The sequence below is a fragment of the Octodon degus genome, unplaced genomic scaffold (assembly GCF_000260255.1).
Source record: "Octodon degus isolate 3935 unplaced genomic scaffold, OctDeg1.0 scaffold00021, whole genome shotgun sequence".
Taxonomy (NCBI): domain Eukaryota; kingdom Metazoa; phylum Chordata; class Mammalia; order Rodentia; family Octodontidae; genus Octodon; species Octodon degus.
The window spans coordinates 4,160,098-4,173,703 of record NW_004524597.1 but is presented as its reverse complement, the minus strand read 5'-3'; the positions used below and the strand labels follow the sequence as shown (position 1 = coordinate 4,173,703).

Below are 13,606 nucleotides of genomic sequence, written 5' to 3'. Positions count from 1 at the left end.
TAATATTTTGGGAATCTTTGCCCTCCTGGGAACAGTCTGTGCCAGGTTTTAAAACAAAGACTTTTATACCCACTGTATTATATCTGCTATTTGATTTATGTAGCACTAGAAAATCTTTGTTATTGATTTAAAGGATATGATCACAGGTTTAAATTAAAAGCAGGGGCTGATTAACAATACTAATTTATCATATGAGATAATTAAGGAAAACTATTTGGAGTATTTGGTTTTCACCTGCATTCTCTATAAAGTGGGCATGATAGGTAAGCATTGCCTCATTCATGGGAGGAGGACGGTGCAAACTCAATACAGTCATCAACAGAAGACCCTCAGACATGGCCTGATCCTAGCACTGAGAACATTATTGTTATTATGATCAACATCACTGCATCATTAGACTGTTGGAGCATCTTCTTTCGTTCACGAGTCAAAAATGAGTTTCCTACGGAAGCTTGTTTGATGAGTTAGAATATCTTTTGACCAAATATGTTTTCACTTTACTGCTTTTAAATCTTGACTTCAGCCTACAAATATAAAGATGGGTTGGACAAGAGAATGTGGGAACTATGAAATCAAGTAGCCCCTCCTCCTTTATCCTTCCCCTTGAGTGTATTCGCTTTTCACGTCCATGAAACAACTCAAGGTACTAGGGATACATTAGCTTCATAGTAGAAGTGTTCTGTGTTTTCCAGAGTAAACTCAGCCCCTTAGCTAATCATTGCTTTAGATTTTTGCAAAATCAGTTACCTGTTCTCTCTCTTGGGTGAGGAAAGAACACAGTCCGCTACAAATATCTGTAACCAAAAGATACTAGTGACTATTTTCTAATAAAATAATTTCACATTCATTTCTCAAAAAATTTAAACCAAAATGTCTAAAAAGGGTATGCAGTTTTTCTTAAACCCTATTTTCCAAATAAACTGAAGCTGAGAGAGGTGAACTTGTTTTTCTAGCTCATACTACATTTACTTTTCATTAATTCCATTTCACCTGAACCCAGAACAAAAGCAAAACAGAACCTGGAAGAAATTAGATGTTGAATAAACTAAAATTACACAAGTGGACATTGACGAAGTCTTCAAATAATGGAGATGGACTTCGATTTGAATTTCGCAGACGAATGATAGACTATTGACAGTAAGGCCAAATCCAGGGGACCTTGGCTCATTTTCCTGTTAAACTCTTTTTACATAAGCAATATTAGCAAAAGGCACATGTGTCTAATTGAAATATTTTGAAATGTATTTTAATGGAATCCCCTTTTCACAAAAGGATCAATGTAGGCCCTTTTAGAAGTATCTGTAAAAAAAAAGGTATCTGTAATTTATTGGCTTGTTCATCTACTTATGCCTCATCTCATTCTAGAATTTTCTGCTTGGAGTATATGTGAGATACTATATACTAAAATGTAGGAATAAAAAAATGAAATATGAATAAATATAACAAAGAAAGAAAAATATGCCTCTGAGTGGGAACTGTACCACAGTAGAAGAAGATTTTAACCCTGGACATAGTAAGGAAGGCTAAATACTACTGACTACAAGAGGTAAAGCTCCCTTTTTGATAATGAAACTGAAGTATAAATTAGATTGTGAGGGGCCCGGGGAGATGGCTCAGTGGAATATGCGCTTCCCTGGCAAGTGCAAGGGCCTGAGTTCAATCCCCTGTTCCGAAAAAAAAAAAAAAAAAAGATTGTGAGCTTTCAGACAGGCAAGCCAGCTAGAGTTATCTGTTATAACTTAAAGTCCATAGGAAGAACATGCCAGTCCGTAGGAATAGCTCAGCACCTCCTGATGACCCACTGAATGGCTCATAAATGGCACGTGCAAACTATTTCATAAAATCAGCAATAAAAACTTTAGAGTACCCTGCTTCTCTGTATCATGTTTAATATGCAGAAAACACTAATGACTAGATTGTGTGGCCCTTCCAGTAACTTTATAGGATGAACAAAAACCAATTACTGTGAATTTCTATTTTAATTTTTACATGTGTAAAGGAAAATAATTTGGAAAAGATAGTTAAATAAATAAGAATTATAAATAATGTATCAAAAATATATATGTAATTTTGGAACCTATAATTATCAATAATTAGAATCATTGTAACATTTTGACCTCACCACAGCCCAGGGTGATTTCCATTATTTCCAACATGGTTTTGTCTCCAGCAGAGGCAGAAGGTAGGGTTAGAGTAATCATAGAATGATATATGAGTGAGTTTGCAATGCTGGTTAGAGACTAGAATCGCCCAAAGGGTTTTCTAGGCACACCAGAAACAGGGGAGCCAATTCTAAGCCTCTAACTTAAATGATTGAAGAACAGGCTGGGTTATTGGTGTTTTATTCTTAAAACTACTAATTGAATTAGTTTGTTAAAAAAATATATATCCTAATGGCAGTCAGGGATGGGAATGTCTGGCCTCATAACCAGCAGACATCTCCACAGCCCTGAGAGAAGACTTTGATTTTGTCTTGCTTCTCTCTTGGGGCATTCTGATAGCCAACTGCCAGGCTAGAAGACTGACTCTTCAGAGATTCTCTGCTAAACGTCCTAGGGGGACTGATCAGTCTATGCTAGATTCAGTGTTCATAGTATTCGATCACTTGTTATAAGTGGTATAAAACTTGAGTTGTATAACAGTAATAAAGCAAAAGAATTAAGATGTCAATGCACTAAAAGAGCCTAAAGTTTTGCACAATAAAACTTAAAAACATGGGCTTTGGTGGGGAAAATTTACTGTCTGTTCTTCCACCTGCTTAGTGCCGTAAGTTCCATCTTTGGCTTTCTACCCGATTCTCATGTCCCCTCCATTGATGCTGGCCTGCTCTTGTTTTAATTTGACTCTTAGAATTCAGTCCTGGATGACTTCTGGAAGAAAGAATATTACACAAATAAAATATAGCCTGAGGGAAAAAAGTGAGGAACAAAGATGGTAAATGGCAATCCACAGGACTAATTTTAATATGCCACCAGCTGAGTCAGATCTGGAGTCTAGTGATTGATCCATGAAAATAAGTATAAGTCTGGTTATACAAGAGTCAAAAGAGAGAATGACTGTTCCACATGCCATTTCTTCTTCTCTACTCATTGTTCCACAGAATATATTTGCCGTAATTTTTCAAGCCTCAAGTATTTCATCTTCAGAGAGGAATCTAGATATTCTATTACTTTGTCTTATATTAATTGAAGATTCAGAATCTTGAGGCGCTCCTCCATGGAGAGATACCCACTTGAGTGGTCGTTAAATACCATTGTACGAGTGCTGGGGCACAGAACCTTAGAGAATGACTGAGAGCTAAGGTCTTAGACCAAAGCAATGGAGTTCAGATTTCACCTCTGGTACCAAAAGTCTTACTTACTTGGCAAATCAGTTTCCAAGATGAGTGAAGGAAGCAGGGTTGTAAGCAAAACTAAGCATATTAATACACAGGTAAGATACTGAGAAACTTCTTGTCATAGGCCAATACTTGATGAATGCTAAAAAGTAGCCTTTTGAGACACTACTCCCAAGAGTCAAGACATAGTATTTCCCTTTGTTCTCACTAATTTATCCTTTAATTAGTAATGATCCTATCTTCCATAAAACCTTCCCATACCAAATAATCTTCCTGGGAAAGGTGCCTTTTGAAATTAAAATGGAAATGAAATTATGTATTTTTCAACAGGGTTTCTCAGACTCCTCCAATGTAATCTGAGGTAATCTGAGTTATTCGCCCTTCATAGACACTTCTATCTGGAACACAGTGAGAACCATGTCCTGTTTGCTGGTCAGTAGTAAAGCTTGTGCTCTTGTTAAATATGTAAGTTGACATTCTGGACATTCAGATTTAGGTGGTTAGAACCAACATTCAGGGGTTAATATGTTAAAAGATTGTAGGTAATATTTATCTTCAAGGATGTTTGAGAAATTCATGAGTACAAAGAACAGTAGAAAGGAATTCTTGGTATAAGAATTAGATAGTTTGTGTGGCTCAAAAGCAAAGAGCCCCAGTAAAGATGAGTGTGAGTAAAACCATAGGAGACAGTAAAATAGGACAAAAGGGCAAGAAATCAAAGCTGAGGAATATGACTTTAGAGTAAGTCCACAGCAGCTTCCCTCCCCACGTGAATTTTAAAGCCAGTGCTCTTGGAACATGTCTAGAATCCTCCCCTGAGGAAAGCACCTGTGTTTCTGGGATTGAATCATTCTGCAGTCTATATTGAAAACAAAGCAAAACTTGCAAGACATTCACGGATCCAACTCCTTTCCTTCTCTGCATTTGTACCACTGCCTCTCAGGTTTGGACGTACTTCAACCAGTTTTATTTAGTTCATCATTGAGACCTTACCCCAAAGCAGCCAAACTGCGGGCCCTGGAGAAGGGACCTCATGATGAGCGCTTAGCACTCAACTAGTCAAGCAGTTCTCAAACTCAGCTACATGTGAGAGTTATCTTGAAGTATTTAGGAATCACCAAAGCCTGAAATCATTCAGAGATTCTCGTTCAATGAAGTATCACCTGGCCACCAGAAATTTTAGAAGTCCTTCGGGTTTTGGCCGTGTCCAACTGAGTTTGGGTACTATTCAGGTAGACCATATCATCCCACACCGAATTTGCTGGAAATAGGCCCATTTAGAAGTTCAAATCCTTGGGTCTGTGTTGAGAGGGGAGAGAGATTAGAGTCAGTGTAAGGAGGTAGATCTTGGTGCCAGGCTTCTTTTTGCTTCCTAAAAGGGGGCCCCGTATCCAGTGCCCATTCTCTGCATCCCCCTGGTTATTTAACTTTTCCTTCACTTTCCTGAGAATAACAGACTTCTCAGTTACATCCTTAGGCTTCAGTCACATCTTTCTGGTCACTCGGAGCACATATTTTCATGCAGGGGACCTTAGACAAGCCTCTTAGGATCAGGGTGAATAGATCATTTTTCTCAACAGTGCTGACTAGGTGAGGAAGAAGCAGGGAAAAAATGGCAGATAGGGTAGGCTTCAGCTGGGGTCTGCATAAACTACATACAGGGTGCCTACATATATACACACATGCACATGTAGATAGCAGCATAAGTGAACTCTATCCCTTCAAGCTTCACAATGCTCTGCTGGCCCATTTTGTGGCCACCCACCCTCCGGTCTCCTTTTCAACAGTTATTTGCTATTAATCATACTTACTATAGCCAGTGGATGAAGCCTAGGCTAGAACATGGGGTGGTCTCGCAGGCTGACTTCACGGCATTAATAAGCTCCATTTGAATGCATAATTCTCATGCTTTAAAATGATCCTCCTGGAACACGTTAGATTTATGTGGGTCTTATTTTGGATATATTAGTGTGGATATATTTTGTAAAAAACAAAATAAAATTGGAACTCTTTTCTAGTATTGTTGCAGAGACCATAGCATGAAATTTTAAGTATTACTCTCAGTCCTAAAGTTTTGAGATAGATTTGACTTTGTCGTCAGGAATCATGTAAGCCAGCTTGTTTGAAGAGAGTGAATTATGAAAAAGGAAATAATCCATTTTGTTTGAAAACTTCTTCAGGAATCATAAAAACACATTGTGATAGTCCTAATTACTTGTTGAGACTGGAAGATTGCTTGAGCTTATGCATTCTAGTCCTGACTGCCTGTGTAACATAGTGAGACCCTGTCTCAATAAAGTAAAATAAAGACAACATGAAGAAAAAAAAATTGCAACACATAGATTACAAAAGGCAAAGTGAAGAAGAGGGAGGGATGGAGGGAAGTAGGAAGGAAGGCAGAAGGAAAGAAATGGGAAGAAGGAAAGATGGAGGTGGCGATGTAGCACTTTTTTTGATCAAGCACCTGGTATCAAAAAAGCTATTATGAAGGATACTATCATAATTTTAGAATCTGGAAGAAGAAAACGTGCTGATTCCTTATAACAATTCTTGCAGGGTTTTTAAGGTTGAGGTTTTCACTCAATAACTATTTAGGTTGAGGTACTGAGGTTTCACTCAAATACTATTTTACATCACTCTCAATTACCTAGAAAAGGCTTTGTTCTACCTCACACCCTGGTCAGTTCTTCAGACAAAACCCTAGCCAGCAGTCTCTTCTAGAATAAGGGGAAGGAATTTGGATAGAGCTGCTTAAGTGGCCCCGCCTCCCCCAACATGTGAATGCTTGCCCTGAATGCTTGCCCGAAAGAGTCTGCTCCTTTGTGCAAACCACATTAGCTGGCCTGGTTTGGTTACACCAGTTAGTGTTCTTTAAGCAGAATTCCCACTGAGTGCTTGCTGGGTATGCTGGGAGAATACCGTGCCTGTAGAGTTAGGGAGACCTGTGTCTTACTCTCCCTCAAGTAAATCAAAGCTGGGTAAGTCAAAATAAATATTCAAAGTATTTCTTTCATTTTCAAGGCTAGTAATTTTATTGCTTCTCAAGCCTAGGGAGTCTAAAATCAGTTTTGAAAAAGTCTATGCCAGCACAAAAAGCAAAAATCCACAGTGATTAACTTTGTTTTAAGAGAGGTGATAAAGACGAACCTAGTTTTCACTTTTGTTATGTAGAAGAAATGCTATTCTCAGAACATGTATGCATTTATTTTAAATATTATAGATGTAGAAATGAGTAGAATTTTCAATTGAATGTTAAGTTCTAGGAAATTTTTAATAGCTCTGTTCATATCTCAGGGTGTATCTCTTGCAACAGTAAAACTTTCTTAAGATGTTTAATAAATGTGCTGTTATTAGACTTTTTGGAACATTTGAACCAAACCAACTTTGGTAAAACAAATGAAAATTAAATATTTATTTTGGTTCTGGAGCAATATGCATAGTAAAATGTAACATGTGAGAACCCAAGGCCTCTCTGCTGATGATTTTGAAGCATTTAAGACCCCAGTCAATCTCATGGACCATTATCATCTTTCTAAGATGAATATTCTTATTCCTATGAAAATAATCAGTACTTCTGAATTACCGCACTGTACATTTTGGAGATTTCACAGTTGGAAACATCTTAAGAGAGTTTTATCATCTTTCTGGATTTACTAAGTAAAAAAGAAACAGTGTTTTTCAATTTATATTTTATTTTCAGTATTGCACTAGTAAAGATCATTTAGCAACACAGGATTTATTTCAACTAATTAATTCTCTCACCTTATTCACAGCAAGCCTAGTTTGAGGAGCAGGAAATTATTATCCATAACCTCATACCACATAGAGTTTTTTTCTGGAATGACAGCAGTTTTTTTTTTTTCTTTCCTTTTCTTAAAAAAATTTGTATAGTATACTATAACAATAAGGTCTGGAATTTGATGGTAATCTTACTTAGCTCTAGCATACATTTTCTTAATAGATAGTCTATATTTTTAGTGTAATCTTTTAGCACAAAAATATCCATTTAGGCAAGTTTGAAATGTTCTGGCATTAGCGCCATACCCTGGCATGAGATTTTGGTAGCACATAGTATTAATATCCTGATGCTCCAGCTTGCACATGGTCCATATTCTGACATGCCTGTGGTTCCCCGTGAGAGGCCCTGCATGCCTATTTCGTGATCTTTCTAAACCTTCCAAGCCCGAGGTACATCAGCACATTTCCTTGCAACCGCCATTCAAACACAGCACCCTTCCCTCCCCTCATCTGTACACATCCAACCAGTTGGCAGAGAGCACATTTCCCCCTGAGCAAGCAGTATTGTGAATTTTATCTTCTCTTCCAGAAATCAGTTCGTCTTCGTTGCAGCAGATGAAATTTCTTGTAACACCTCTGCAGGTAACAAACATTGCTACTTCTTGATGCATCCAACCAAGTCTCAATATCCTTTTTTCCCCCTCCTCACATACGGCAGTTGGTCACTCTAGAAGGTTTTGTTTAGAAAGAGCAAGAGAGGGACCCTGTGCCCTTGGAGTATCGCTGGATCTTTTAGGTGCTGATGTATATAAGGGAGCATTTTGCTAACTTTGATGTTTTTGTTCCTGATTGTAATAACTCATGGTCCATAAAAATAAGACTGTCTTGAATGAATCCACAACAAATCCTTCTCACATGCTTCAGTATTCTTATGTTAAAATTTCGAATCAGGGCAAATCAGAAGCACAGATGTGTGACTTCCATGTTTCTGATATATTTTATCTGGATTCACACAGATTGAAATTTGAATTATTTGGGATCTTTATAGAACATTATAGGCCCCAAAAGACTGCATTTATAAAGCCAGGGGATAACTATCTCTGTCTTATAAAAAGAGGATCTTCAGTCTATCAGTTGAAGATCCTTGATTTCCTTTCCTTTAAAATAAATCTCAAGCAGCAGGACTTAAAGAGATGAAGTTTCATTGATTTTTAAAATGTTTTTTTATCTGTTTTGAAACCAGGACAACATTAGCAAATAGAAGCTGCATAGTTGCATGATATGTCCATTAAAATAATGTCTTTTTACTTCAGTGTGGTTCAGAATAATTAAATTTAGGCCTTCATTAGCATGGAATGATTTGATTAAGTGCCAAGTTAGGTGAGTGCCTAAGCAAATAACAGATTCTTTTTTTGTTTTAATTTTCTTTTTCTTTACTTTGTTTTAAGGGCAAAATTATAACCAAACTATTTATTAGGAAATCTTACCAGTGTGTTGCTTTTGGCCAATGAAACAGCTTATCCATGCATAGCTGAGTGTTCCATGACCATCAGAAGCATACCTTAAACCCAACCTTACAAACAGACACTCATCTGGACCTGCTTTCTAATGCTTCATTCCCTGTTAGAGTCTTTGGTGAGAATGAATGAAAGAAGGGACCAAGTTAGGGACCTATTCCTGGACCTCTCCATCCTTTAAAGCAGACACACTAAGACTTTGCATCTGTGTTATTTAGTCAGTCCCATTAGTTTTAATAGTTTAAAGTCTTGACACTTGAGCTCAAGAGGTATGCATGTTTATTTTTAAAGGCATTTTTAAGATATTAAAAGCTTATTCCTTTAGTATAAAGCCCCTTTAATAATGACCCTACTAGGCCTGCTCCATAATCCTCTGCCTTAAATATTCCTCCACTAAGGTAAAATTCTTAACACTCCACTAATAAATAATAGCAGAAAATCAGCTGTTAATTGCCTTGCTGGGAATGGCTGGGGAATATCTCTGGGACACAAGAATAGTGTAATGTCTTCAGAGTCTGAAGAGAATGGAACATACAACTTAAAAGGAGATACTGAGGATGACACTAAGCAGTGTTCGTTCACAAAATTAATTGGTATCGTTTGTGGATATACTCATGTTCCAGAGTCTTCTATCCTCCCCCCACCCTGTTATACCATGTGCATGCACCAGTATGTCTCAGACTATGTCTAGACACCATTGATCAAACATTGAAAGGAACAACATGAAAGATGCATATTGATTTCATCCTATGATTTAACAAAATCTGCCCTGTGAATGAGTGATCTACACACCATATCCCAGAAAGATAAAACAGATATGAAAGTTTGCTTGAGTATGGGAAATATTTCATCCTACCTTACCTAATTTAGAAGGGCTGTTCAGTAAATTCTTAGTGAATTGCTGTTGATTAAATTTCAAATTAAGAGAGATACCCCTGTTCATTTGAGTTCTATATTAATATGTTGTAAGCTTCATAAGACTTCATTTGAACTTTGAATTTTGAATCAAGCTTGTAAGATGAGACACTCATATCAATCAAATTGTCATATTACCTATCTTGAAGCCAGCCCACCCTCCTCAAAGAGTCAAAGTGAGAAATCAGAACTGTGATGAAATCAATATGTCCTAGAGCAGGAATCCCCACTCTTGGGGCCATGGACTGGTACAGGTCCAGAGCCCATTAGGCCCAAAGCTATAGAGTAAAAGATTAGCACCTACAGTACAAAGCTTTATCTGCTTTATCTGCATTTATACCTGCTTCCCATTGCTACTTTTACTGTTTATGTTTCATCTCTTGTCAGATCAGTAGCAACTTTCAGTTATCAAAGGAGCTCTCATGTCAACAGTGCATGGTGGGGTATAGACTGCATGCTTCTTTGAATCATCCCTAAACCACCTTCTCTCCATCCATTGAAAAATTGTCTACCATGGATACAGTCCCTGGTTCCCAAAGGGTTGTGAATTGCTGTTCTAGGGCATTCTCTCCTACATTCTAGCAAAACCTAGCAGACCCACATTCTGCTCAGCGCAACTGTCAGGACTCTTACCTTCCTATGCAAAGCAGTACCTCAAATGGTAGGTCTGGGGCTGGTGAGATAGTTGAGCAGACTAAGGGCTTACATAGGCAAGCGTAGGGACTGGGATTCAATCTGATATCACATGCTGTGCCAGCAGCCCAGCCCCAGATGTACTGAGCCATCCACCAAGACCAAGGTATGGTGGCACATGCCTGTAATCCCAGCGCTGGGGAGGCTGAAACAGGAGGATCACTACAAGTCCAAGCTGCATAGTGAGACCCTGTACCAAATAAATTTTTAAAAAAGAAGAAAAGGGTAGATCTGTTGTATGTTGGTGTCTACTAGACATTGGAATTTGACCAGAGACAAATGTTCTGCTTTTAAGTACAAAAGGAAATCAACACAATGTTTAAAACTCAGTTTGCAGGGCTTTATGGATTTCTAACTGAAATTTTTTGTAAAAATGTGCTCTTATGAAAGTGCTGCCAATGGCAGAAGAGATGTGCCATTGTACGCAGCTTAGGGCAAAGATGAAGAACTGGACATTATTACATGATAGAACAGCAACACTTTAGGATTTTTAAATTCCCTAAGGCAATAGGACAAATTTTTACTGCAGTGTTTTGAAAAAGATACCAAATATCCATTCTGCTTTTGCTAGCAACACAGAGCAAATGTTTGTCACAGAAACATCTGTGGTCCATGAGACTATGTTGACAAGGCCATTGATTTTCTTACACCGTGGTTTCAATAATGGTGTTAGTACTCTGCTTTTATTTTGTTTGGCCTGATTTTGAAGGGAGTCATTGGAAACTGTCCCTTTAACAAACTTCCTTTTAACTGTCCCTTTAACAAACGTAAAGAACACCATCAATACACACATCTTGCACATTTGAAAAGTCTCTTGCTCCGTAAGGCAAGAATCTATGATGAGTTGGATTGTGCAAGAGATGGCAAAGGGGAAAATGAGATTTCCCTTCTTCTTAGGCCAGAGACCTGCCTGCCTTTGTAATTTATTAGAACATTTCCAGGTTAGGATAGTGATTGGAGTCAGAGACAGTGGGTCTTGTAAGAGCCTGGAGATAGAAAAAGAAAAAAGAAAGTTCTTATTTTGACAGGTGGCTGGAAACTCACTTGAGTCCATTAATATCTACTGAGTTCGAAGAGGAACACTGAGGTCACAATGTTAAATAGGTCGGAAGCCTCCTAAGAAGGGGCTTCCTTGCTATGTAGAACAAATCTCCAACCTTGTAGATGAGTCCACATACAATACCTTTGTATACGAAGCTGTACAATGGCCACTGAAATGAAATGTAGGGGCAGGGATAAAACATAAATTGCGATGCAACTGTAGAAGGGCTCATGTCTGCATAGAGACCTGAGCATAACCCAGGTAGATAATTGTGACATGGAGAATATTCAGGCTGAGCAGCCAGCAGGCCCTGTGCAAAGGCCCTATGGTTGAGGCACGTTTGTGGCTCCCAGCAGAGTCAACCAGTGTAGCCAGAGCACACAAATGAATGTTCCTAGAGATGATGTCGTAGAGATAGCCAGGTTCTTGGCTATTCCGGAACTTGAGAGTCATGAAAGTTTGTGGCCTGTTGCTTTTACTGTGATGGCAAGGTGCTGGAATACTGCTTTGAATCTGACTTGTTTTTTTAAAGAAAGCAATTGCACTGCTTTATGGAGACCAGAATGCAGGAGGCTAGAGGACAAGAATGGACAGAGACCAGGAGAATGTCTGCCTCTGATCACAGGTGGGAGGTGACATCCTGAGAGCACATACTAGTGATGGGATTCAAGAAGTGGTTGCCTCTGCGCTGCATTCTGATAGGAGAAGTGATCAGAAGACTGTCCCTCGGTCTGCGCTAAATGTGCATCCTGCCCTCTTGCTCAAGCGCTGTTCAGTTATTTCCTGGAGTGCCAAGGCTTTTAGTCACTGTGGGAGGCAAATCCCTAATCCTTGCAGTAAATGTCCTTTGTAGGGGCTTGGCTGAATTCCTCAGAGTGTAATAACTTGTTGTCCTGCAGTGAACAAATTTTGTGTGCCAGCAAGTATGACAAAGTCTATGTGTATGTGTATATGTGTGTTACACGTATAGACACACATGCATATAAAATTTATCTCAGCAGCATAAAGACATGTATATTATCTTCATCTCTATTTTGAGATTTAAAAAGAAGAAGAAACACTCAGGCTCAGAAGTGTTTGGTTACTTTTCTGTAGTCACGCTGGAGTCCACGGAGAGCCAGACTGTGTCTCTCCGGGTCACCCTCTCCCTGTGCCTCTTACCTTGAGCATAGGACCCTGTCCCTCAGCTTCCGGGTAGAATTCTCTTTTCTCCAGCCTTAGCATTTGGGAGTTGGAGGGCTCTGTTGCTAAAATTCTGCTGGAAGCTAAGCACATGGGACAGCTCTCAGCTGGTTGATCCAGCAAGTGTTTATCTAACTGGATTCATCCGCCTTGGCAACACGTGTCTGCTGAGTGGTCCTATGTTCTGGGTGCTGGCCTAGGTACAAAGATCAAGTAGCAAGGGGGTAGAGCTGGGTCATGGAGTTGTTACACATGAAGAAAAGGCTAAATAGGCAATGTATGTCCTAAATCCATATATGAAACATGTTTTTATTTTTTGCTGAAAATCAACAGAATAAACTACTGCTCCCTGAAAAACACCAGACTGCATAAACTTAGTTGGTCTTGCCACCAGGTTAGAAGTGGAAGGCTTGCTGCTGCTCCCTACCAGGGAGTGTGTGTGTGTGTGTGTGTGCGCATGTGTATATGTGTGTTGGGGTGTGTGTGTGTGTGTGTGTGTGTGTGTGTGTGTGTATGACTCCCTCCAGCAGCAAGGTCACACCTTTCACCACACTGAGACCCATTGTGGCCAACCTGAGAACACAGGAGAAGCCAACCTGAGAACACAGTCCCAGCTCCCAAGCATCTGAGACCCACCCACAGGGGCAGGGCAGGGGCCGGTGAAATAGCCTTGGCCAAAGGAACGTATCTGCAGAGGCTATGAGAACTGTGGCTCAGCTCACTGCTCAGTACTAAGTACTTATTAGAAGCAATATTCAGCAAGGGAGCTTGACTACCACTTCCATCCTTCAGGCCCCCTCTGCATACATACACAGAGGCAACTTCAGTAAAACTTCAGACTATTTTGAAGAAATGCCCAAATTGGCAATTCCTCTAATTGATCCTCCAGCCAGTTTCACTTAATTGTCTTCCCTACATTTGCATGATTTGATTATTCAGCAAAGTTGTCATGCAGCAAATTGATCTGTGGTTAATTAGTGTGTTTCCAATATGGTGCACTGTGTATAGTACAAGATGTTCTGCGTGCTAAGGAGGCACATAAGCAAAGAAACTGTAAAAATAATAACAGGGTTTGCTGCAAGCTTACTGTGTGTGTGAGGCATTGCTCTGAGCTTGTGACATGCACTATACAGAAAATGTCCTTATCAGTTTGATTGTGAAAAGGAAGGGTGTGTGAAGGGA

General features: G+C 39.2%; 1 protein-coding gene across 13 annotated transcripts in view; it reads left to right on the top strand.

The window, feature by feature from the left end:
* Rbfox1 (RNA binding fox-1 homolog 1) overlaps positions 1-13,606 on the top strand; it is a 365,784-nt gene that overhangs the window by 339,477 nt on the left and 12,701 nt on the right. For 8 of the 13 annotated variants that reach the window (XM_004627780.3, XM_023711324.1, XM_023711323.1 and 5 more), the window contains one exon: positions 7,665-7,717. The exons of the other annotated variants lie outside the window; for them this stretch is intronic. In XM_004627780.3, coding sequence (XP_004627837.1) covers positions 7,665-7,717 — 53 coding nt within the window. The remainder of the gene's footprint in view (positions 1-7,664; positions 7,718-13,606) is intronic. 13 annotated transcript variants of the gene reach the window in all.